Genomic DNA, 26,548 nt, shown 5'->3' with positions numbered 1-26,548 from the left:
ATTTGTTTATTCTTTTATAAGTGTTTTATATAATCAGGAAACCCACCTCCAAAGACCAAACATGAAATTTTTTGAATCAACTTCAGGGGGATATAAATTTCATCACCAATTAGTCTTGTACTAGGTGATGAAATTCATATCCCACTTAATGATATTCACAAGCATCAATGTGGTAGGATTTAGCATACCTGCTCTCTAACTATACCTGGTTGTAGAGCAGGTATACGAACCACTCAGCAAATCAGGCAGCCAAATTTTAGTTCAAGGTTTTGACTAATTTCTCTCTTATTGCATACCAGCTTTCTTTTCAGTGTCGTGTGTGTGTGTGTGTGTGTGTGTGTGTGTGTGTGTGTGTGTGTGTGTGTGTGTGTGTGTGTGTGTGTGTGTGTGTGTGTGTGTGTGTGTTGTAAACCTATAGTACATTAGCATGGTGGATGACTGTGACTTTTAAAATTTTTTTATTTTTATTTTAATATTTGTTTATACTTTTATATTGGGTTGGCAAATAAGTTTATTTGATTTTTCAGAGTGGAATGAAACACATTTTATTTAATATATATAATACATACTAGTCAGTTATATATTGACCCTCTTTATCAATGACCTCTAACCATCTGTCCACCAACTTCATTATGCCGCGTTCATAAAACTGAGGTTTACTGGTGAAAAACTGATCCAGTTGTCTTTTGACAGTCTCCTCATTAGCGAAGGTTTTCCCGTTCAGAGAATTCTGTAACGAAAAACTGGAATAAGTGGTAATCGGAAGGTGCCAGGTCCGGTGAATATGGAGGATGCGGAAGACGTAACAATTTACTCCGGGTTGTTAACGATGTGTGGGGTCTGGCGTTGTCGTGGTGAACTTTCCGATTTGCCAATTCAGGACATCTTATACTAATTGCACACCAGTCGTGTTAACTGTGAGCAATAGACAGTTGAATCAATCGTTCTGCCTAACAGTAACACCTCGTAGCAGACAACACCTTTATAATCTCACCACACAGAGAGCATGATCTTCTTTGGGTGCAATCCCGCTTTTGAGGTTGTTTGCGGCAGTTTGTTCTTGTGCCCCGTGATCTTTTACATACCATGTTATCGTACATGACCCATTTTTCATCTCCTGTAATCATCTGCTTCAAAAATGGGTCGTTTTCTTGGTGACATCGCAGCGAATCACAGATGAATATGCGAGCAGTCATATTGGCCTCAGTCAATTCATGAGGCACCCAAACATTGAGTTTTGAAACATATCCCAGCTTGTGCAAATGGTTTTCAATGCTTGTATGGGATATGTATAGTACTGCAGCAATCTCCTGCACTGTTTGTGATGGATTTTTTTGTCGATAATATCCTTTGCAACACTCAAATCAACTTCAGTTGGGAGACCGGCACATCAATGACATCGAAATCTCCAAAACGGAATTTGGCAAACCACTTTTGGCATACACGTTCTGTTAAGGCACCATCCCGATATACGCTGCATATTTTTTTATGGGCCTCTGCAGCTCATTTGCCTTTTTTGAAATAAAAAAACAAAATATGCCGGTAATGTACGTTATTTCTTTCCATTTCTAAAAATATGTTACAAACACGCAACTGAAGTAGGCCAAACGAAAATTCACTGAAAGGTTATGTGAAATGTTGTCTTTCAAATGCGCAATAGCGTTGCATGGTAGCGCAACAATAGCGACAGGCGAAGCGGCATAAACGTGTACTAATGCATAAACCAAACGAACTTATTTGCCACCCCAATACATATTTTTATATAATCAGGAAACCCACCTGATTCACTGTCATGAAGTCATGAAGGGGTTTAAAATGGGAATAACTTTCTTGATCATTAATGCTTTTATTTTATTTTTTCCATGTATTCTAAGGAACATTTGGGAAATTAATCATGGAAAAGTTTGCAACCCAACAACAAACCAAAAGCGTGCAATTTTATGAAACCCCTAAGGTACATTTTTTTGGGAAGTGAATAATTTCATGCAGATCTGCAATTAACTGGTCATCATGTTCTGCAGATCTGACAGCTCGTGACTTCCTATGAGGATGCCTGAAGGAAAAGGTGTATGGGACCAAACCCCAGACAATGCAAAAGCTGAAGGAGAACATTCAAGCAGAAATTAGGGCACTGCAGCCAGAAATATTAACAGCTGTCATAGAACATGCTGTAGAAAGGGCCCATCTTTGTGAAGCCAAAAATGGAAGGCACTTATGTGATGTAGTTTTTTTATGACTAATAAGAACATCTCCAGGTTTTGTATTTCATTATAAGAAAAAGAAGAAAAATAATTAATAAATAAAGTGATTGGAATGTTTAAAATCCTTTGTGACTTATGGGTCACCATGTAGTATCTATCAATTATCTATCATTAAAAACTATGCCTAAGTAAGTGAAATATTTTCTTTGTTCTATAGATTCTCTACTGAGAAAGAAGCTCATTTCTTTCCTACATTCCTGCCTATTTTCATAGTTGGTCTTTTTACTACTGATTTGAATACATATCTGATTTTGATCAGATTTAATATTGCTTTCCTTTATAATGCAACCTAATTAGATAACTAAGAATGCAGAAAGTGTGATCCCTTGTGCTACAAACTGGCTTCCTGTAAAACTCCTTCAATTTTATCTGCTGAGTTTAAGGGATTTTAAAACTTAAATGTAGGGTATATATTGCTCTGAAATGTCCATTTACACCACATAGTTGTAGTGGTTTGAACAGCTTTTCTATTGGCATAATGCCAATAGAAAAGCTGTCAAATGCCTCTTCCAGATCTACAAATTTTAAATACAAATGCTTGTTAAGATTGCAATGATTTCTCAGTCTGTTTTAATGTTCCCACTGATAATGTACTTCAGTAGGAAATATTTGTTGCTAATTGCAATGAGGTTAAGTACTATGTCTAACATGTTTCACTCTCAATGTTGCAAGTATCATTAAAGCTAAGTGCCATTCAAGTTAATGTTTGCTGCTTGAACTATAGCTACCTTTCCTTATCACTCTTATCTAAATATAACATTTTAGTTATTAAGCAGTATCTATCTAACTAACTCGCTGTTTTAAGCACATTTTATTATAACATTATATTATAACATAACATATAATATAATATTATATTATAATATCAATATAACACAAATTACGAAAATCTGACTTTTAACACGTTGACTGCCGTAATGTTAAAAAATTTTTTGATCCCCAGGCCAACTTCTTTTTGTTTTACAATTTGCTTAAAGTAACATAAAATAATCATATTTTATGATTTTTTATTTATTTCATGCAGCTAAATAGATTTTTTAAGTGCGAATCACGTGTGCACCGCGCGGCCTGAGAAGAATTTTTTTACTGCTGGGCCGAGCGGTGCACACGTGATTCGCACTTCACACAAGGTCAAACTTGGATATATATGACGCTTACGAACAGTTATATGTGTTGAGTGTTTTGTCCGGTGGAATAAATTTGTTATAGTGATAAATATTGTTATAAATTGCCCTAATATGGGAGACTACGAAAAAGAGCAACGTCATTTAGAAGCCTTGATAAATGAAGTTCTATCTGATGACGAACCATATGAATATTCTACGGAAAGTTACTACGGAAGTGATCTTAGTTCTGTGTCTTCAGATTCTGATTCTCTCATTGCTAGGAAGAGAATAAAAGTATCTACAACTGGTAATACCGAAGTTTTCGCTCCTAGTACATCTCAGTTTACTGCTGCTCATTCTGTAGACCAAACAATTGATGATGTTATAAGAAATTCCTCAGATGAAATACTTGGAAATGTGAATTCAACCGACCTACAATGGAATGAAATTACAGGTGATAAACTAAAACATTTTCAGTTTGTGGATAATAATTTTGGAATAAAACAAAATGTTATTGAAGAAATGCATGATAAACAGCCTGTAGACTTCTTTTTTATGTTTGTTGATGAAGGACTGCTGGACCTAATGGTGCAAGAAACTAACAGATACGCTCTTCAAAAACTCAGTAAGAGAAGTTTACCAAAAGCAAGGATAAGAAAGTGGAAAAACACAAATCCCAATGAAATGAAGATATTTTTGGGTCTGCAAATTTGGTTCGGTTTAGTGCAGATGCCAAAATTAGAGTGTTATTGGTCGAATAACATCCTCTATTCTACAGAAATCAAACAAGTTATGTCAAGGAATCGGTTCGATCTTCTTCTCAGTAACTGGCACTTCACAGACAACGAGGGTGGAAATACTTCTGAAAGACTTTATAAAATTACACCTCTCATAAATCATATAAGAAAAAATTTCCAGAAAATAATGACGCCTTCGAGTAATATTTGCGTTGATGAAACTTTAGTTCCTTTCCGAGGTCGTATTGCCTTTCGACAGTACATCAAGAATAAACGACACAAATTTGGCATAAAACTATTCAAATTGTGTATTGAAGATGGATATACATATGATTTCAAGATATACTGCGGCGCAGAAAAGACCAATGCTACTAATAGTGTTCCAACTTCAATTGTTATGGGACTTTGTGAGAATCTTCTTGACCATGGACGCACAATATTTGTAGATAATTATTATACCAGTATTGAATTAGCGCACAAACTTTTGAATAGACAAACACACCTTGTAGGCACTTTGAGAAAAAATCGAAAGGGAATTCCACAGGATGTTACCCAGAAGAAATTGAAAAAGGGTGAAATAATTGGTAAAGAAAGTGACACAGGGGTGGTGGTAATAAAATGGTGCGATAAACGTGAAGTGCTTATGTTATCAACAAAACACACAAACAAAATGAAATCCCTTACAGCAAGAAATGGTAATGAAGTGCAAAAGCCGGAAGCTATTATGGACTATAACAAAAGCAAAAGTTTTATTGATCTATCTGATCAGATAAAAGCCTATGCTTCTTGTCTTCGAAGAAGTGTGAAATGGTATCGAAAACTCGCAGTTGAAATTCTTTTAGGTTCTGCTGTGGTGAACGCTTTTATAGTATATAAGCGAGTTACTGATAAAAACATTAGCATCACAGAATTTAGAGAAAAAATCGCAAAAGAGTTATTAGGAATTACACCAAAGGAAAATAATGTCGCTTCGACTTCAGACAAGGAAAAACATATTTTAGAAGAGGTTGGTACCAGTAATAGGAGAAGATGTACATCTTGCTACAAAAAGTTAACCGAAGAACATAATAGAAAATATGCAACATCTAAGGCGACACAAACACGGTGGAAATGTGTTCAGTGCAAAAAATTTTACTGTGTTCGTTGTTTTACTATTGTGCATAACTGTAGTTTGTAATTGTTAATAATAATTTCACCTAATTATTTTTTTCATATCAATTTGTCTATTATTTGACATTTTTTTGTTTATTAGTTTTTCAATTGTTTAGAAGAAAAATTTATGATTTGTAACATTTCTAATGACATATATTATAAATAAATATTTAGCACCATTGTTATTGTTTTATTCAACATTAGAAATTGGCCTAAATCAGGTAAAAATAAAACCCCTATAATAGGTCGTGTAGTTGAAATTCTACTGTGCTAACCATATAAACCTGTTTACCAGGCCCCACATTTCCATTACCCATACGCATTTCATTTAGATACGAATCACGGGTGAACTACACGGCCTGAAAGAAAAATCTTTATGCGAATCAAATATGATTCACGCAACGCATTGAACAAATGTAGTGTGAATCGTATTTGATTCATACGGCGGTCAACGTGTTAATACTTGGAGCTTCTTATACTGTCTATCTTCGATTCTAGTAAGATAGTTTGTTCAATGACTTCACTGTTGTCTCCCGATTCCTTGATGAAGAGTTTTTTTTGAGGGTGTATTGTTAAACTGGGGAAGTCCTAACTTGGCATGACATTTCATTATGCTGTACCATCATCATTTGTGATTTAAGATGTTTAATAACAAGGTCATAAGATGAGAAAGTTTATGTTGAGATATCCCAATTATCAAGTTTTGACTCTGAACAATCCCTATCTAATACTTAATATATTTACTTTGATACTAATTAAGTAAAAAGTACAACTTTGGCTGCACGTTCACTATTCTTCTATCACTTGTACCAACATAATTTATACTTTTCATTATACTTTCAAATTATCACACATTCCCATGCTGATACCAAACTGTTATACTACTTTTGAAGTACTGATTTCAGAATATGCATGTCTTTTTAAATCTCACTCACTCACAAAAGGTTGTAAAAATTAGTAGAATGGTGGGTTAAAAGTTTTTTTTTTTTACTGCATATCTCGAACAGGTCTGTTTATGGAGAAAAAAAACATTTGCGCTCCAAGACTGACCACCTTAACCAATTTTCAGACAATGCAGGAAAACTTCCTTTCATTCCAAATGGAATTTGAACCAAAGCATTTCACTGAATGAGAGATATAATCCTATTAGACTATAATACATACAGCAGCCACTAAATTAGAAACCTTCATGCAGATGTATGCAAAATACTTGGTCACATGTGTAACCACGTGTTCTAAGCAACTATTTAAGAATGATGCTGGTCAGTAACTGTCAATAGCGTTGATCACAATGGGACAAACAAAGGATCTTTCAGTGTTCATTAAAGGACTTACTGTTGGTGCTCTCTGGCTAATCCTTTCTTTTAGGCTTGCACGGTGATCCGAATGCATTTTTGAAAATTATGGAGACAACTACCGTGTTTGAATAAAAACTTTAGTTTATTATAACTAAAATCTACAATTCGACGTTTCGACCTTTATGTCAAGGTCATCTTCTGGAGCGTACAAATATACACAAGAAACAAGCTATACTACAATCAAACTGGTTCATTAAAGACACTGACCAACCGCTACCACAACTGTTGGCCTGACCTCAGCTAAAAAAGAAATTTACGTCCGCTAAGGCACTCCGTATCTATGACCGCACAGAAAAAGCAATGCTTAGAGAACAGATTCAAACAGCCCGCCAAAACCTAGTTACAACACAAAATCTGGTTTCTAAATTACAATCAGAACTATCGAACTATGTTAATCCAGACATTCTACAAACACATGAAAGAATTACTGACAATTCGGCCAAGCATACCCTGGAAAAGAATAAGGAAAAACTCGAGAAAAAATTCCACAGTTTGAAACAACGGCAAAATATGGCGGCCAATCACAGGAATCCATCCAATCAGAGGACTTCCTCCCTGAGAAACAACAATGAACAACAAACAAGGGAGACAAGGAGCGACCAACCACCGACAAGCAAGAACCATGTGATTAACCTATCAAGCCACACCCTGAACAACGGCGAACTTACGCTACTGAATTAAGGACTGAACTATGCAATAGCACCGAAAAAGGTAAACAAATTGGATTTTATCTACCATTGAAAGAGGCATCAGATCCCTACCTAACAATATAGCAGATAAACTACGACTAGAAACCAGTAATGTCCTAAATACCAAGAAAACCATACAGCACAACCTGACTAAAACAGAATTAGCAGCAATTAAATCATTAAAAGCCAAACAAAACATAATAATAACGAAAGCGGATAAAGGCAGTGCCACTGTTGTCCTTGACAGGTCAACATACATACTACAAATGAACCAACTGGTAGCCGATAACAACACATATAAAATGGTAAATTATAACCCAACAAAAAGAATAAAGGATAAAACAGAAAAACTACTAAAGTCCGTCACTTCTTGGCCACCAGACACGGTTAAAAAACTCAAACCCCACTATGCCCGACCCCCCAGAATATATGGGGTTCCGAAAATACACAAACAAAAATGTGCTCCTTCGACTAATCGTGGAAGGAATAGACAGTCCCAATTACCACCTAGCCAAGAAATTAGCGGCAACACTCAAGGAGTTGGTAGGTCATTCCCCCTCCTACATAAAAAACACACAACACTTTATAAACAAAATCAAAAACATAACACTCAACAAAGACGGCTTATTAGTCAGTTTTGACGTTGCTGCCCTTTTCACTAATGTCCCCATCAATGACACAATTCTCCTACTACAGAACAAATTTCCGCCCGACATTACGGCCCTCTTTGCCCACGTACTAAAGTCCGGTTACTTCGTGTAGCAAAACAAATTCTACCTACAAAAGGAAGGTACAGCCATGGGCTCACCATTATCCCCCCCAATCGCGAACTTCTACATGGAAACCTTTGAGCAAAGGGCTCTTGATTCCACCACGCTACAACCGACAGTCTGGCTCAGATACGTCGACATGTTCGCGATCTGGCCGCACGGGCGACAAACGCTAAACACATTCCTCAGCCACCTAAACAAACAACACGAACGCATACAATTTACCATCGAAATCGAAAACCAAAATTCACTCCCGTTCCTAGACACACTAGTTACACGTCTTCCTTCAGGCAGTCTATCCTTCACGGTCTACCGAAAACCGACACACACACAGGCCAATACATACATGCGAATTCATACCACCACCCAGCACAAAAATACGGAGTCATTAACACCCTTAAAAACAGAGCCACAACTATTTGCTCTAACCAGCAAGCCCTAAAACAAGAACTAAAAATCATTAGTGACACATTCATAAATAATGGCTATAACAAAAATACTGTCAATAAAATACTCTATAAAACCACAACAAAAATGAATCTAGATTACAGTAAAACCATAGCCATCCCATACATTAAAGGGCTATCGGAAAAAATCAACAGAATCCTACAACATTATAACCTCAATGCCACCTTTAAACCACCCACTAAACTTAAAACCATATTTAGCTCCTCTAAGAATCCTCTCCTCCCATTAGCACATCCTGGAGTCTATTGCATCCGCTGCACCTGTAACTTACCGTACATTGGTGAAACAGGACGAACAATCCCTATACACAAGAAAGAACACATTAGACACATCAAATATAACCATTATGGTGAAGCAGGCCTCTCAGACCACGCACTTAACACCTTACACCAAATCAACTAGAAAAGCACCTGCTCCTTACACCGCACAAAAACTTGGTACGAAAGAAAATTTAAGGAATCCTGCAAAATCCTGATAAACCACCCAAATTTCAATAACAAAGATGGTATGAAAATTCCAAGGATCTGGATGGCACACATTCAGCCAACCTAATATGAAAGATTCAACATAAGTCAGGACTAGCCAATCTGCTAGTATTAGAAACCATTCCACTCCAACTGGCTGGAATGATGTTAATATATGTATATAGCAGACAATACAAATAATAAGACTCCAGCGTTGATGTATAATTTTTTATTTTTTATTTTTAATTTGTAATTTTTTTTTTCCCCACCAGAGGTCAGGCCAACAACTGTGGTAGCGGTTGGTCAGTGTCTTTAACGAACCAGTTTGATTGTAGTATAGCTTGTTTCTTGTGTATATTTGTATGCTCCAGAAGATGACCTTGACATAAAGGTCGAAACGTCGAATTGTAGATTTTAGTTATAATAAACTAAAGTTTTTATTCAAACACGGTAGTTGTCTCCATAATTTTCAAAAAGGCAAAAAATGCACTCATCTGGCTAAAGTTATGATTTTGAAAACAGCAGAGCGGACTGGTTTCTCAAAAGGTAATATATCTCAGGCGAATCCACATTGCTTGTCTAAGAGGCAGAACTGTGGTTCTAAGAGAGTGTGTCCAGGAATGAGATTGCTATCATCTGAAGGAATGCACAAAAAAAAAAAAAAAAAAAAAAAAGCACTTCCTGTGTGCAGCAATTGACCGAAGTATTTAATAAAGGCTGTTCCCAACCTGTATCTCACCAAACTACATGCAGGGTATTGAAAAGGATCAGTATTGGCAGTTGCATGCCTATATGGAAACCATTAATTTCTGTAAAGTTTCTAATTCAGTGGATGGTATGCGTACAAAACATGTAATGAGTAAGTCAGGAATAAATGGAAATATTAATGCCAGCTAAAACTAAATAACAAACATAAACCTGTACATTACCTTTGCTTTTTCTGCAACCTTATTTAGAAATTCGCTTCCTTTGAACCACCCCCAAACTCCAGTGGAATTAGTCTGAAGAGACTGCGATGCCTGAACAGAAACCTCAAGAGGCAGATCCAATGTTGCACTTTGCAAAGGCACAGTGGCAGATGGTACACATGATGGTTGCGGAGGAGTTTTTATGGGAGTGCCACTTTCCATCAATGGTAAGTGGCTATAAAAAAAAAAAAAAAGAATAATTCAAATAAACTATATCCACGTTATGCAAAATTAATGAAAGTAATTCAAAAGAAAAATACAACAGTAAATTTCATTATCACACATTCATGAAGTAACTTATGGGTGGGGGGGGGGGAGAGAGAAACCAAAATGTTCTTAACAAATCAATTCCAAAAATACAGCCTGAGACTAACTCTTAATTCTGAAAGCAAAGAGAAATTATTGGCAGTTTTTCCCTCCCATTTTTTTATGACCATCATACCGCTAAAAGACTGTAAACTTACAACATCTTGAATGAGTTGTATGTGTAAATAAACACACAAACTTAAAACTGTTAGTCTTTTAATGTGTGTAGTATAATTATTCAGTATATACAGACCACTACTATGGTCACTTGTCTCTAGATCAGTGTTTCTCAAACTTCAGATATCTGCAGACCCCTTCTTAAATTTTCATTATTACCAAGTACCCCCTAATTAATTAATTAAAAATAAATAAATTAATTTAAAATATTAAAAAATTAAATATCTATTTTATTTGAATTTATACGTTCGTATAAACAAAAAATATGATTTATTTTTAATAGAACAAACTTTATAAAGATACTATAAAGTTTTACTTACTTGAAATAATTTATCATCAATGAGAGGAGTGAAATTACTTATGGTGAGATAAAATTTCAGCAAAATTTGGCTCTATAGTTGTTAATTTCAATCTAAGATGCGGTTCGACATCTATAATGCGACGTCTTAATATCTACAAGGGCCGAAAATCCAACTTCGCACAGATATGAACTTGGAAATAGAAAAATGAACCTTAGAGCTTTATCTGTTAATTCAGGAAATTCATTCTGTATTTGTAGCCAAAATGATAATAACGTATTCTCACTGTATTTATTTTTTAGGAAACCATCAGAAGCTAATTCTAAAAGTTATTGTTCTTCTATTGACGATAGACCCTTTGGTATAAATTTGTTTTTATTGAAAGGGTATCTTATCCACTCAATAATAATGTCCAATTCAAGGAAATACTTTTCTAGATTCATTTGTAAGCTTTTTAAATGCTGCATGATAGTAATTTTCACATCATCGTCAATTCGTTCATTTGAACTTGCGAGCAATTCATGAAGCGATGGAAATGCGTCAAATTCTCCATTACCAACCCGCTTTTGCCAACGTGGCGTTCAGTTTATCTTGGACATGAAATAGAGAAATTTCCTTGCCTTGTAAAGATAAATTAAGACTATTTAATACAGTAAATATATCTGCCAGGTATGCTAATTGACTGAGCCATTTTTAATTATGTAAATGCTTTTTCAATTCAAACTTTTCATCAAGAAAAACTTGTAGTTCATTCCGAAGTTCAAATAAACGAGTAAGGACTTTTCCACGAGAAAGCTAACAAACATCAGTATGGAAAAGAAGTTATGTATAGTTGCTTCCCATTTCTTTGCAAAGTTGAGAGAAAAGTCTGGCATTTAGAGGACGGCCTTTAATATAACTTATGATTTTTACAGCTTCATCAAGAACTTTTCTTAGGTCTGTAGACATCATATGTGTAGCCAAAGCCTCCCTGTGTATGCAGCAGTGTGTCGACTTTGCATTTGGTGCAACAGCTTGAATCCTTGAAACAAGCCCTTTTTTAGATCCGATCATGGATTTCGCTCCGTCCGTGCTTATTCCAACACAACTTTTTCAATCAAGCTTGTTTTGATGCATAAAGGTATTTATACTGTTGAATATTTCTTCTCCTGTTGTATGTTCTGGTTGGCAATATAAAAGGTCGTCATGAATTTTTTGATTTTTTTCGTACCTAACGAACACTAGAAGATTTGCAAAATTTGTAATGTCAGTGGATTCATCTACCTGCAACGCATGATAATGACTTTTACATATATATCGGATAACAATGTTTGTTTTATATTTTCAGCCATTTCAGTGATTCTTCGATGTACTATTTGAAAGGCAAATCCAATCAAAAGATCTTTTTGCATTATCTCTGATCATAATTTCCACTATTATTTTTGCTGCAGGCTTGACCAAAATTTCACCAATTGTTTCCGCTGCACCACTTTTTGCTATTAATAGCGACACACTATATGAAGCTTCTAAAGCATTCATGTTTTCATTTCCTGACACGATCGACATCACTTTTTGAGATTCTTTTAAATTTTTTAGTTTATTTTGAAAAAATTCGACAGGTTTGTCTTTGCATTCATCATGTTTTGATTCAAAATGGCGATTTAAATTACATGGTTTCATGCTTTCGTTTTTTAAAGTTTCACCGCAAATTACACATAATGGAATAGGTTCCTCTTCATTTCCCGTCCATAAAAATCCACATTTCAAGTCATTTATATCATACTTACGAAGTTTTCTCATCTTCTTCCTAGTTGGTTCTTTAGAGATGTCAGACAACACACACACACACTTATCAATTTCACTTGATCCAGATACAATATCAACATTTTCTTGTTGCTGACAGCTACTTGTATCTACTATGTTCCTCTCTTTTGAGCATTTTAAAAATCCAGTCTTTAACCAGTGATCCATACTTAAGAATTTGAAAGCTAAAAAAGATTACCGTATTTAACGAACAGTCCTTCAACAAATGGCTAGTGAAAGGAGAACTCGAAACAGACAGCAATGGCAGGCGAGTAGAGATAAAGCAGCTATGAACACGTTCATTTGATTGGTGCGGTATTAACAAAAGATCACGCTACTAATTGACAAAGGCAAGCCGACAGTTCAGTTGAAATGCTAATTCTCTTCAACCGAATTCCTTATATAATATCTGAAACACATTCACTATATATTTCTTAGTTTTAACACGTTCACTCAAACAAAACCATATATTGCCGGTGCACCATATGGTTTTGATTGTCTACTATACAGCATTTTATGTGGGAGGGGTCATGCGATTCATTAGTTAGTGCCATTTTTACCCAGTTGTCTCTAATTGCACTTTTTGTTGAGAAACATATTACACAGCCTGCAGATGTCTCTGCACCTTATTCAGTGATACGATAGGAACGTTTTACGATCTCAAACTTCAATTTTATTCCAAGCGTTAATGATGCATAGCCGAAAATTGCCACGGACCCCCAGGGGTCTGTACCACACTTTGAGTAACACTGCTCTCGAGCCTCTCTATCACCCCCCCTATTTCTCCAAGACCATAAAGTGTTAAAAGTTTTTTTTTACTCCTTCACAGATTACTGTTTCCATTCTCCAGATCCTTGTTACCATCTTGTTACAGAAGTTATCCACGTTAGCATGTTAGAATGAAAGCTTTCATTCTAACATGCTAACGTAACTTGTTACCATCTTGTTACAGAAGTTATCCACGTTAGCATGTTAGAATGAAAGCTTTCATTCTAACATGCTAACATTCTAACATTCACCCACTCTATTCAAAATTCCCATCTTACACCCAAGCTGGTTTTTCAAAAAGTGTGCCTGGACAGTGCAAGAAAAGAAAATAGCTTACTTTAAGTGGCATGGGACAAAACTCCAGCTTCATTCACATCCTACACTGAAGTGCACAAAAACTACAAATCCATCATTAACAGAGCTATGCATGTAGAAAACTCACCATCAGTGCCAATAGTAGTTGTACCTTCCGGTCTCCCTACAAAAGCTGTTGGGCACAACTTTTATTCATCTGTGTTTCCATCTCTTTATCATCCAAACCACAGTACTGTAACACTACCTAAAGATAAAGTCAATTGCCTGGCATCATTCTTCTCATCCAGTTCCAGAGCATATGACCAAAGCAAATCAACTCCTTTACCTGGAACATTATATTGCAGGTCTCTTGTGATCTACTGTCTGAAAACAGAAGAATCGTTAAAAAACCTGGATACTAAAAAACAGCTTCTGGTCTTGATGAAACCTTTTGTGATTCTACCAATTGTGTTCAACAGATACATTCCTGAACTAACACCTGTTCTTTATATATATACTATATTGTACTTAGCTGGCATCCACTCTACAGCATGCAAGGAGACCTACATAAATGTCAAAAAAAAAAAAAGTAATAAGTGTCTAACTTTACCTAGTGATCAATTATTGCTCTCACCTCACCGTTGTTTAAAGTAAAGGAGAAGGCCATCAACAGTCGACTTCGACACCTCGAGAATTGCCAACTAATCAGTGAACATCAATATGGATTTATTTTGCCCCCCAACTTCTAGAACTGATCTCACCTACATCGCCCATCTTTGGACACGTGACATGGAAAGGTTTACAGAAAACCATGCTGTTGAATTTGACATTTTCAAATCATTCAATAGGGATTGGCACTGAGGACTTCTCGTCTTATGGTCTGCCTTCCTCCCTTTGTAATTGGACAACCAGTTTTCTCTTTGGTTATTAACAGCATGTAATGACAGAAGGTATGTTCAGATTTTTCTATTAATGCAGATATTCCTCAGGTGTCCCCTATCCTCTTTGTTGTATACATAAACAATCTGCTCTCTCTCATTGACCTCAAACCATGTTCACAGTTTTGAACAAGTTCCAGATTTGCCATATGACAACACTCTTCACTCATCATACTCATATGACAAATCTCGAACTTGTAGTGTTCAAACATCTCACGCTTCAAGCTCATCTACAATAAGTATCCGAAACACTGATCTCAGAGTGCATAAGGTTCAAAGTTATATAACTGAGAGGAGAACTCCACATAGCCTTTAAAGGAATGCAGAGAACCGACCAGAGCTTCTGACCTAATGTCCAATCCTCACCTTCTCGTGGTGCACCCTATTGGGTATCTACCTAGACAATGAACGAACAAGGATGGGCTGGCAATTTGGGATTTAGCCGACCAAATTGTATTCTTATTGGCTTAAACCAAAATACAAAATGATGGTACAACATGACAAAATTTCATGCCAGCTGGGGCGTTGTCCAGTTAAACAAGGCCCCTGTTGTTTTCGCGAGGGAACCAGGGCAAACAGTGAAAAGTCAGCTACTGGAACAAATCTGAAAACACACCCCAACTCAACATCAGCAGAGATAAAGACTGGTACTATCAAGATAAGAAGCCTGAATGGCAAAGAAATGAAGCTAGCTAAAGGATTAGATAAGTACCAGATCGAAATAACAGGGGTGACTGAAACAAAAAAAGACAAAAATTGGTGAGATCTTCCTGAGCAATAAATACAAAATGTTATATTCAGGCAATGATAATCAAGGAAAAGAAGGAGTAGTCATAGTATTCAACACTAAATACGAGACTAATCTTCTTGAATGGCAGTCAGTCTCAAGTAGAGTGAGCAATGTGGACAAATATGAGAATGGGGAACTGGACAATGAGACTTATTTGTGCTTATGGTCCCACAGAAGGTTCTACTAAGGTAGAAGTGAAGGAATTTTTTGAGGCTTTAGAGAAAGCAACTGACACAATGAAAAAGGAAAAGTTGGTCCTTGTTGGGGATCTAAATAGCAGAGTAGGAAATGATTGTCAGACATGCAAAAATATTTTGGGAAAATTTGGAGAAAAGAACAAAGCTAATAATCATGGCAAATACTTGTTGGATTTCTGCTCAGGACATGGACTGTTTATTACTAACACCATGTCCCAACATAAAAAATGCACACAAATTCACATGGAGAGAAGAGACAAGGAATAAGAAAAGTCTCATTCAATATGTTATTGTTGATAGTACTGTTTTCTCCATGGTGCAGAACACCAGAGTGTACAGAGGATTTGAAATTGGAAGTGATCACTATTTTGTCTTGAGAAGGATAAAATTAAACTTCATTTTGAAAAGCAGAACATTTAAGAAAGTTTTAAAGTGAATAAAAGTTGAGCAGCTCTCAGATGTGAACTGTAGACTAAAATACACAAAGATCACTGAAGAAAAAATGAAAGTGTTTGAGAACAGGAACCAAACCTTGGAGATTCAGTGGCAAACCCTGAAGAAATACTGACTGATTCAGCCAGAGAGGCATGTGGTGAGGTTGTCTGCAAGGATAGAAAAATCAGAATTCCATGGTGGACACAGGAAGTTAAAGAGGCAGTGAAGGAATCTTGTTTGCCAGGAAATCAAAAGTTCCTGGCAAATAAGTCAGCATGTGCTCTTATAGAATACAGAGACAAATGTAAGAAAGCTAAACACCGTGTAAAACTAGCTAAACAAAAGTCATGGGAAGACTTTGGTAAGAGCATAGAAAATAAATATCAAGAGGGTGGCAAGATATTCTGGAGGTTGTTGAAGAAACTCAGAAATGGAGGAAAGATTGTTGTAAAAGGAATTAGAGATGTAAAGGTGGCATGAAAACAGGAGAAAAAGATATCCTTGAAGTATAGAGTAATTACTTTGAAAAACTGCTAAATGAAACAAGCAGTGATGACAGCATAGTGGTAAAAAACACTGACCAGGCATACATTCAGTAATCATATCCGTACTTGAAGTAGAAAAACCATCAAAGGCTTGAAATGTGGAAAGGCAGCAGGAATAGATGATATTAGACCATAAATGCTATAGTATGGAGGTATAAAAGTCTTACAGTGGCTGCACTGCATAGTTCAAAAGACCTGGACAGAGGGATGAATTCCCAATGATTGGAGTAGAGCCTCTCATAGTACCCTATATAAAAGGGGAAATAAAACTGAATGTGAGAATTACAGAGGTATTTCCCTACTGAGTGTTCCTGATAAGATTTATGCAAGTATACTTGAGAAATGGTTGAGAAGAATAATGGAAGAAAAGCATGGTGAAGAACAAGCTGGATTCAGGTCAAATAGAAGCTGTCAGGATCAGATCTTCACTTTACAACAAACAGTTGAGAAATCATGGGAATATAACAAAGATCTGTATTTAAGCTTTATAGATCTGGAAAAGGCATACGACAAGGTTCCAAGAGAGAAGCTATTCAATACACTACAGTTATATGGTGTGAATGGGGCATTATATCAAGCAATACTCTGTCTTTATTTGTGTTGTAAGTCAGCAATTAGAATCGAAGGAAGTACAGGAAGATGGTTTAATGTTAAATCTGGTGTCAGACAAGGATGTACATTATCCCCTCTGTTATTCATTATCTATATGGATCACGTTATGAAGGAAAGTAGTATTAAATCTGATATCAAAATTCGAGATGTTAATGTCAGATCTTTGCTTTATGCAGACGATGTTACACTTCTAAATAATCCACTACAAGTCTGCAAGATTCCCTGACTAAATTGAATAACTGTTTTAATAGATATGGTATGAAGGTCAGCAATAAGAAGACAAAGATAATGAAAACAGTCAGAAGCATTGAAAATGTCAACTGTGTTGTGAATGGAGAACCTGTGGAACAAGTAAAGCATTTCAGCTACTTAGGCACGATTTTTAGTGAAGATGGTAAATTCAATATGGAAATAGACAACAGAATCAACAAAGCTGGTATGCTAGGAAGTCAAGTGAATATCATATTGGATAAGAGAGAAATCAGAACACTAAATTAGCTGTATACAAGACAGTGTTCAAACCAGTTTTAACTTATGGATCTGAGAGATGGGTCAGAAGTAAAACACTTGACCAAAGACTAGAGACTGCAGATATGAGAGTCCTGAGAAAAATTAGCAGCAATAACAGATGGCATCAATGGCAATATCATATTAAAAACAAGGATATTAGGAAAGAACTTGACATTGTCAACATTCAGAAATGAATTAGCAGAGCTAATCTCAATTGGTATGGTCATTTAAACAGAATGGGCGAGGAAAGATTAGCAAAACAAGTGTTCTTTGCTAGGTTGGCAGGAAAACGACCCAGAGGACGACAAAGATATAGGTTGGATTGATACGGTAAAAAGTGCCTTAGGTGAAAGAAACATAAGATCTGATAATGTTGGAGTCTTGACAAGTGACTGATTTGGAGCTAAATTGTAGACAGAAAGTTAGTAATGATGTAAATTTTTCAGTTACTGACTGTACAAATTCCATATTCACTCAACCTTGGAATACTCTCACATTTGTGATGGTTCATCTAACTCTAAAAATTCTTGATGCTGTTCAGCAGAGATCAGTTCAATTAGTTATCAGCTCTTCTCATAGATTCTCTTTAGCCACTGTCTCAGACTATTAATCAGTCTCTGCATTATGTCTCTTCTGCAGATATTTCCTTTGGTTGTTCAGCAGAACGAGCATCCATTATGCACCTGCTCCATTGCTTAACATACAACCATTAAAAACTTTTAATGATTATAAATGGTTTGTATAATATCCCGCCAACAAAAGACTGTAAACGTTTTGTTAGTGGGATATTATACTAAGAGCTTATGATGAATGATGTTTGTAATGTTGCTGAGCTATGTTTGCATACGGTTTTTCTTTTACTAACCTGCTGCAGATTTGTGACTGCACATTTATTTACTGAATAGCATTTGATGGTCTAGTATAGAGGACGAGTAAAATTAGTAAATCAAGTATAAGCACATAAAAAATAATAATAATAATAAATAAATAAAAAATAATAAAAGTAATAGTTAGAATGGACTCCTGCTACAAGTCTTGTGGCTATGTAAAGATCTGGGAATAATATGAAAAATTACCATAATAACAGAAGCAGTAATACTGAGATATCTTAAAAAGAATAAAATACAACAAAGAATAAAAGGCTTCATGAACTAAGAGTGCTAATAATTTAAAAAAGTAATAATTAAATTGAAACTTTAGTGTGCATTGTTCAAAAATAAAGAAATAAATAAAATAAAACAAATAAGAGGGGAAAAAAAAAACTAACCTTGTCTGAGAATAAACATTTCCACTTAATACTGGAGACAAAACATTCTCTGGTGATGAAAGATTTGTGATAAATGATCCATGAGAGCCAGATGCTTCTGATGGAATGGTTGAATACATAGGTACTGGCTGTGGAGTCAAATTTGATGGAATTGTACTGTTATTAGATCCTTCATTTGATGAGGAATGTAGAGGTGGAGAAGGAATAATGGGTTCTGAAGGAAATGGTAAAGCAGAAAGTGGGGGATAAGGAAGAGTTGTAGTAAGAGGAGTTGTTATGGCTGTTGTTATAACAGTAGAGGACTGTGAAGAATTTGATTTTATTTCAGTAAGCATAGCTGAAAAGAAAAATAACATATTTTTAAAAACAAAAAAATTCATATGTCATAATCACTTTAAAAAAGCTTTTAGATAAAAAGGCAATTTTTTTGTTGTTGTTGAAATGCTACAATGGCATTTTTCATGTAATCATAAAATGTAGTTTTATTAAACCAATTCAAGTTTATTCAAGATTAAATTATGCTCAAAAGAAATAGGAATAACAATAAAGACTGAAAAAAATTTTTAACTATCTTCAAAATCTTCTGTGATATCATAAATATCAAGAGTTTCAGAGATGAGCTACATGAATTGCTTTTCAAAGAAGCTATTTTAGTGAGAACACTTAATCAATACAATGGTTTTGTGTTGCATTTTGTCTTCTACATTAACTCTGAGAGAGATAAAAGCTTGCCTCGCATCATAATATTAAAGAAGTCTTCAACCTAATAGCACAAACATGCGATACATAGAATGATACAGAAAACAATGAATTAAATATCATTGCTTTGAAAAACATCAAGCTTTTATCATAATATGACTTTGGATGCAATTTAGCTGGGTAAGTTTTTCTTTTTAACTTTTTAACTTGAGGGGGGTCTGAAAACTTCTCGGCCTAACAACGAAAAAACAAATTTATAATTTCAACATTATTTTTATTTTTCAACATAATTTCCCTTAAGACTAATACATTTATTCCAGCAATGGGATAATGGCTCCAGCACCATTATCCCGTCCTGTAGTGGTTCTCAGTAAGATCTGCAAAATACCCCTCTACAACTGCAATCAACTCATGATTCAAAGAATAACGCTGACTAGCAAGGAAGAGTTTTAGTTTTGGGAAGAGATAGAAGTCAGAGGGAGCCAAATCTAGGGAACACAGTGGATGTTCCAACAATTCATAGTGCAGATCCCTTAATTTTCCCATTGCCAAAACACCTTTGTGGGCGGTGCATTGTCCTGAGAAAAGATGATTTTTTTCTTCTGCAAACCGGGTCTTTTCTCACAAATTTTTTTGCCTGGTCTGGTTAAAAGATCAGAATAATATTCCCCTGTTATTGTTTTACCCTTTTCAAGATAATTAATAGACAAAATGCCTTTAGCATCCCAAAATACCGATGCCATGATCTTTACTGATGATGGAACCAACTTTGTCTTCTTTGACATTGAATTTCTGTCCACTGTTTTGACTGCTGTTTGGATTCTGGTGTGTAATGGTGAATCCAAGTCTCATCCATAGTAATAAATCGATGCACAAAATCAGTTTTATTCTTGTTAAAATTCTCCAAGCACTGTTCAGACATTTTCATGCGAGTGCATTTTTGATCGGCAGCGAGCAAGCGTGGCACCCATCTCGCGCAAAGCTTTTTCATTTGTAATTCTTCATGCCAAATACATCCTACAAGTTCTTTTGAAATACCTATACTCTCAGCAATTTCATGCACTTTGACTCACCGGTCATCCTATACCATATCATGCACTTGATCAATGATTTCTGGTGTTGTTACACTTTTTGGATGTCCTTCATGCGGATCATCTTCAAGGCTGGTATGGCCACATTTAAACTCGGCAGCCCATTTTTTAATTGTCGAAAATGAAGGAGAAGAGCGCCCATGTACTTTGAATGAATTTCTTTAGTCGTTAAACGTTCTTTTACAGAGAATTTTATAACCACACGATACTCAATTTTATCCATTTCAAGGGATACAAACAACAACACTTTTGTTCAGACAGCTGTATAAAACAAACTACTTGATAGAATGATTTGCAATTTCAAATGGCTGCTTATGACAAAAGAGCATGTATTTCAAAAGAACATGTACCAACTTAGAAAAAAAAATTGTGCCAATAGTGTTGCTATCTATAGTCGAGGCTGAGAACTTTTCAGACCACCTTTGTATGTACCGCTTTAATTTTTCCATCATAATGCATTAAAATTCATTTTGAAAAGCAGTATGAAACAACCGACAATTTTCTTCTAGGTTTGCAAAAATATTTTGCAACGTTATCAAAATGGACTAATAAAAGGCAAATATATAGACACTTGAGTGGTACCTATAAGTAGTCCATACCGAGGCAACTCGTTAATGCCGGGAAATGTATTTCTGTAAGCTCTCTGGTCAAGTTATCATAGGAAACTTTTATAGTTTCTACATTCGGCTTTGAAATAATGCTTCATGGTTCCAACTTTTTTTGACTGTGATGATAAGTAGCATGCTTTTGAAAAAAAAACTGAAAATTGTGAACTACCACACCTGGCTAATGAAGAATCAATATATCTAAAAAGGCTAGATGATTGTGGATGAATCATATGTAATCTTGGTACTCTGCTATACGGATGTTGGCTGTCCTACCTGTTTGTCCATAATAGGAAATGTTGCAGCTGCAGAGTACCAGGTAAATTCAGAGGTTGCAGCTGGTCTTTGGGGGAGCAGATAAGGGCTGTTAGCTTTTTGTGTAGTTTATATGTAGTCATGAGATTGTCACAAAAAAAAAGAACAACAAATTTATTTATTAACAAATACATTGTCAATTTCCTTAAACAATATATGATGCTGGAGAGTCAATGTATAAGCCTAAACACGTGTGTGTTTTGACTAATTTCCACTCCAAGTAAGGTGAAAAGTCATTCCACTGACTGCCCACTATCCTCACTAAAAGTTGTGCTTAAGCAGCTGAAATATACTTATTCTCCATTCAGAATGCAACTGATGTTTTCCCCATGTTCCTGACTATTTTCACGGTTTGTCTTTTTATTGCAAATTTGTTTGTTTGTGAATTATGACAAATTACCAGTGAAATTATTGCAATTTTCAGATTTCTGATAAGTACATTGAAATCTCAAACACTCTGCATTTTTTAAACATAAATATCAATCTGTTATCATACGTGGCTATAAAACTGAAGCTAATAAAAATTCTAATACAATTTTATATTCATATAAAATTCATTTTATATGAATATAAATGAATATATAATTCATTTTACATTCATAATTGTAAATTATGATTCTTTTTACAATAGTGTGCAACTTTGTTTTACATCTTATTTTACATCAAACCATCTTCCTGCACTTTCTTCAGTTTTAACTGCTGACTTACAACTAACTGTATTGTTCTGTATAATGTTCCAACCCAATAACTGTAGAGTTCTGAATAGCACGATAGCAAGGATGTGTAAGAAGATGGATCTTCTTACACATCCTTGTATACTGATTCACAGGATAAATTTGAGGATAAGAGAGAGCTGTTTACTGAGCATAGTTTGCAACTCAGCAAGAATGGTAGTGAGAATCTTGGTAGATTGCTGTTGAGCGTGGACAAGGAAATGAGAACTAGACAATGGGTTTCTGAGCATGATCTCTCACAATAGGTATGTGGTGGATAGTGGTGGGATGCATGATATGGTTTCAGGGACTGTCTCAATAGACATAGCTGAGTTAAGGGTTTAGTCCTATGAGTGCAAGGAATTGTGTGATGGGAGGGGGGTTTAATGAGTTCTTGAGTGTGTTTATTAAGATGGGTGATAAAATTACTAACTACTGTGAGAATGGGAATGCAAAGACAGGGAAACTAGAGCTATTAGGAAGAATGCAAGCACTAATAAGGCAAACGAGCACATGAATGGATGGAAAAAGTTGGATTAATTTGTGGGGTTACAGATTGCTATGGATGCAGGAAGCAACTAAGCTTCATGTACATGTAAGCAACGTTCAGAACAAGAAGGAGGTTTCGGACATTTTGGTTCAAAGTTACTAGTGTTAGCAAGAATGGCTAACAGAAGATGATGTAGTTGTGGGTATAGAATGTGAAGCCTATGGTAGTTTTCATGGTGGATAAAGCAAACAAGATGGGGAAAGGATATTCCTGATGATAGCAGATGAACTGATAACAGACGTGATAAGATAATTGATAACTGAGATGATAACAGATGTGACTAGAGCAGCCAAAAAGAGTATATGTTCAACAGGGGATCAGTGAAATTGAAAGCAGTACATTTAAGGCCATCTGGTGTGAGATTGAAGCTAACAGGACAAAATATATGGTTAGTTGCTGAATGGTATGCATTGGCAAATAAATTTGATGAGGGAAGGGCAGATAATTATTATGGGAACTTCAGATATGGGGACATAAGACTGGAAGGAGGAAAGGTGATCAAATGGGTGAAAGGAAATGGAATTTATACAGCTACTAAGGAATAATTATTTAAGGTAGCACATGGTGGAAGGTATTAGGGAAATGAGTGTGCTAGATTTTGACTACATCAAAGGATTTGTCTATAATGAAGGTGGCTACATTCCCACCGAATGATTAGAGCGATCATACAGTTTTGACCTGGGAGGTCGAGGTGGCTGTATGTGTGGAAAGATTTTTTTCTACAGGCTAGTAATTATGACAAACTACAAGGGAACAATGTTATTAATGCATGGAAAGTGGTCAAGGGAGTTTGAAGGAAGAGCAGTGCATACCCAGAGTCAGGAGACAAAAAAAAAAGTAGGAATTAAATGGATAAGTAACATCATTAAGCAAGTGTTGCTAAAAAAGAAAGGCTTGTGAAAGACATTTCTTTCACAAGCTTCAAGAGCAATATAAAGCACAAGACAGAAGGATGACCATATAGTAAGGAAGGCAAAATCAGAGGATGAGAGGAAATTAGCTAGGTGAGCCAAAGGAAATCCAGAGGAGTTCCATTAGTACATGGCAAGTAATAGAAAGAATGACTATGACAAGATAATTCTGATGGTAGTGAGGTTACTGAAGCAGATGAAATAGATGAATTACTGAATTGCAAATGTGTATCATCCAGATGGAGATATTAAATAACAGATGTGACAAGGGCTGTTATTGAAACAGTAGGGCAATGGAATTAGATAGGATATTACGAGAATGGACTAGAAACTGGCAGAGGCTTGGATCAGATTGTTTGAGTCTCAGCTCTGGTAGAGTCTCAAGGGAGTGGAAAGAGGGGAAGGGGAATAGTTCAATTGTAAATGGGAGACTCTGAGATAGAAGTAGAAAATTATTGACTGATCAGCATCTCACAAGTAGCAATCAAGGTTAGTTAAATAATGCAAAATTCAGAAATGGGTGGATAAGAATCAGATACTATATGTCGGGTAGCATGGATTTGTGAAGGGTAGGTCGTGCCACAATAATTTATTCCCTTTTTATAATAATGTAAAAAATGACTTGGATAAGGAGAATGGCTTTCTTCTTTCTTTCTTTTTAATCCCACATGATAGGCAGCAGAGCCTAGCAAATAAATGCTGATGTGGTAAGTGATAATCTGTCAATATTCTTCTTAAACAGCTGGAGGTTGTAGTCCTTTGGAAATGCTTCAGGGGAGAGGCTGTTCCACAGAACTGAGGCGGATTGAATGAAAGGTAGATGGAAATAGCAGGTTTGGTGTGCATGCAGTTTGACTATAAAGGATGCTGAGCAGCTGTTGCTCAAGTTCCTGTACATCTGGCAGAAACCGAAGCCATAACGAATAGCACGATATTCGTTATATAGATATTTCCATGGCTGCTGTTCAGCAGCCATGGAAATATCTATATAAGAGACATTATTATTATTATTATTACACCTCCAAGGAGTCCAAAGACTCATCAAGGGAGGGCACCTACTCTACAGTTCTCTGTCTCCACCTACCATTTCCAGCTACAGTGAACTGCATAATATTGCCAACACCATCTAATGCCCACCATCATCATCACCACCACCACCACCATTAGTATTTTCACAGATATAATGTGGAAGCTGATTGCCTATAAGAAACTAGCTGAAGAGTCTAAGAGATGTGTCGTGCATCACCCCAAACATGAAAGCAGTATTCAAGGTTGTCCAGATTTGGGATTTAAATAGAGTAAGTAATTGGTCATAAGAGAAGTATACTGTCTTAAATGAAAAAGGATGTCAAGATTTTTGAAAACTGAGGATGATAAAGAAGTGATATGATTATGCCAGGAAAGATTTGGAGTAAGTCAGTCTGAGAAAAGAGATTTTGGTCTTGACTGTTGAGCTGAGCATTATCAAAAGTAAGTAGAGAAGATCCAAGGTCTTTTTTGGGGAGAAAACAAGTAAAACTACGTTTTGGAAGAATTGAAAGTGAATAGGTTGTTTTTGTTCCAATCTACTACAATGATCAGTATTCAGGGCACTTATTATAGATGATCTTGAAGCTTGAGAGTTTGTACACTGAAAGGCTTGTCATATGAGCAGGATGAGTGGAGAGCTCTCATAAACAAAACTAGGTTTACACTCAATGAGAGCAGGTAGTTTATATAAATCTGGAAATGGGTGGGAAAGATGACAGAGTCCTGAGGGACACCTGAATTAACAGGAAATCTGAATCGAACACCATTCACTGTTAAATGTTGGGATCCATTTGAGAGAAAACTGGCAATCAAGTTACAAAGGAAGGCATTGCATAAGATGGTAATTTTTGAGAAACCCTTAATGCTAGACTATCAAAAGTCTTTCTAGACAAAATCCATACTAGCAGTTAATAATTAGTTTGCAGTTCTCCAAGTGTCAAAGAAGTTGACTGTAGCGATAATAACCTTCTTCATTACTTTGGACAAAACTAAGGTGGGAGCAATAAGTTGATGATAGACATTTATCACTTGGGGGGGGGGGAATGGCTGTATGTGGGCTTGCTTGCATTCTGTGTGTGTGGGGGAGGTGCCAGCTGCGTATAATATAAAGATAATAAAGAACAAGTGTTGGTTTATTAGCACATGTGTTGAACTGGTCCTGATGGAATCCCATAAAGGTGGGATTCCATCAGCACCAGTTGCCTGTGTAACATCCAGTTTTTTTCACTATTCTTCTGATGTCTTTCTGCTGGAATATCATAGGAGTCATGTGATGCAATGTTCTAGGCAAAGCAGATAATTTGCCATGGTCATCTATGAAAAGAAGAATGAAACCAGGATGTTAGTCTTTTCTTTAAGTGATAATACCAAACTATGGTTAGGGTGAGAAAGAGGAGGTATCACACAGGTGGACAAAACTGGCACACAAAAGCTCTGGTGAGAAATCAGAAGGGATGACTGGTCAGTGGCATTCTACATTGTAACAAAATCACAAGTATCTGGATCTGAAGAATCCAGAAAACAATGGTCTGACCACAGAAATGAGGAGTAAAAATCATATGTCTTCCCAATTGGCATCGTTGTAATGCCAGAGTATATAAAGTTGTGAATGGCTGAAGGAACGAATGTTCCACAAGAGATGAAACTAGGATGAGATTGCGATCTGAAATGCAGGAATTCTGGTAGGGAGCTGAATGATTTGTTTTAAGTCTTTGCTTACAGTGAAAATCTCTGCCTCTCTT

General features: G+C 35.9%; 1 protein-coding gene across 1 annotated transcript in view; it reads right to left on the bottom strand.

Annotated features, from left to right (window-relative positions):
• LOC150099733 (protein PRRC1-like) overlaps positions 1–26,548 on the bottom strand; it is a 160,763-nt gene that overhangs the window by 77,931 nt on the left and 56,284 nt on the right. The window contains exons 3-4 of the mRNA XM_090403998.1: positions 18,894–19,230; positions 9,935–10,148 (exon numbers count right to left, since the gene is read on the bottom strand). Of these exons, the coding sequence (XP_090260124.1) occupies positions 9,935–10,148; positions 18,894–19,230 (551 nt within the window). The remainder of the gene's footprint in view (positions 1–9,934; positions 10,149–18,893; positions 19,231–26,548) is intronic.

Source organism: Typopeltis vanoorti, chromosome 14 (genome assembly GCF_054136105.1).
Source record: "Typopeltis vanoorti isolate ZY-2024b chromosome 14, IOZ_Tvanoo_1.0, whole genome shotgun sequence".
Lineage (NCBI taxonomy): Eukaryota > Metazoa > Arthropoda > Arachnida > Uropygi > Thelyphonidae > Typopeltis > Typopeltis vanoorti.
Note: the sequence above shows the minus strand (reverse complement) of the source record. Positions and strands in the feature narration are given on the sequence as shown.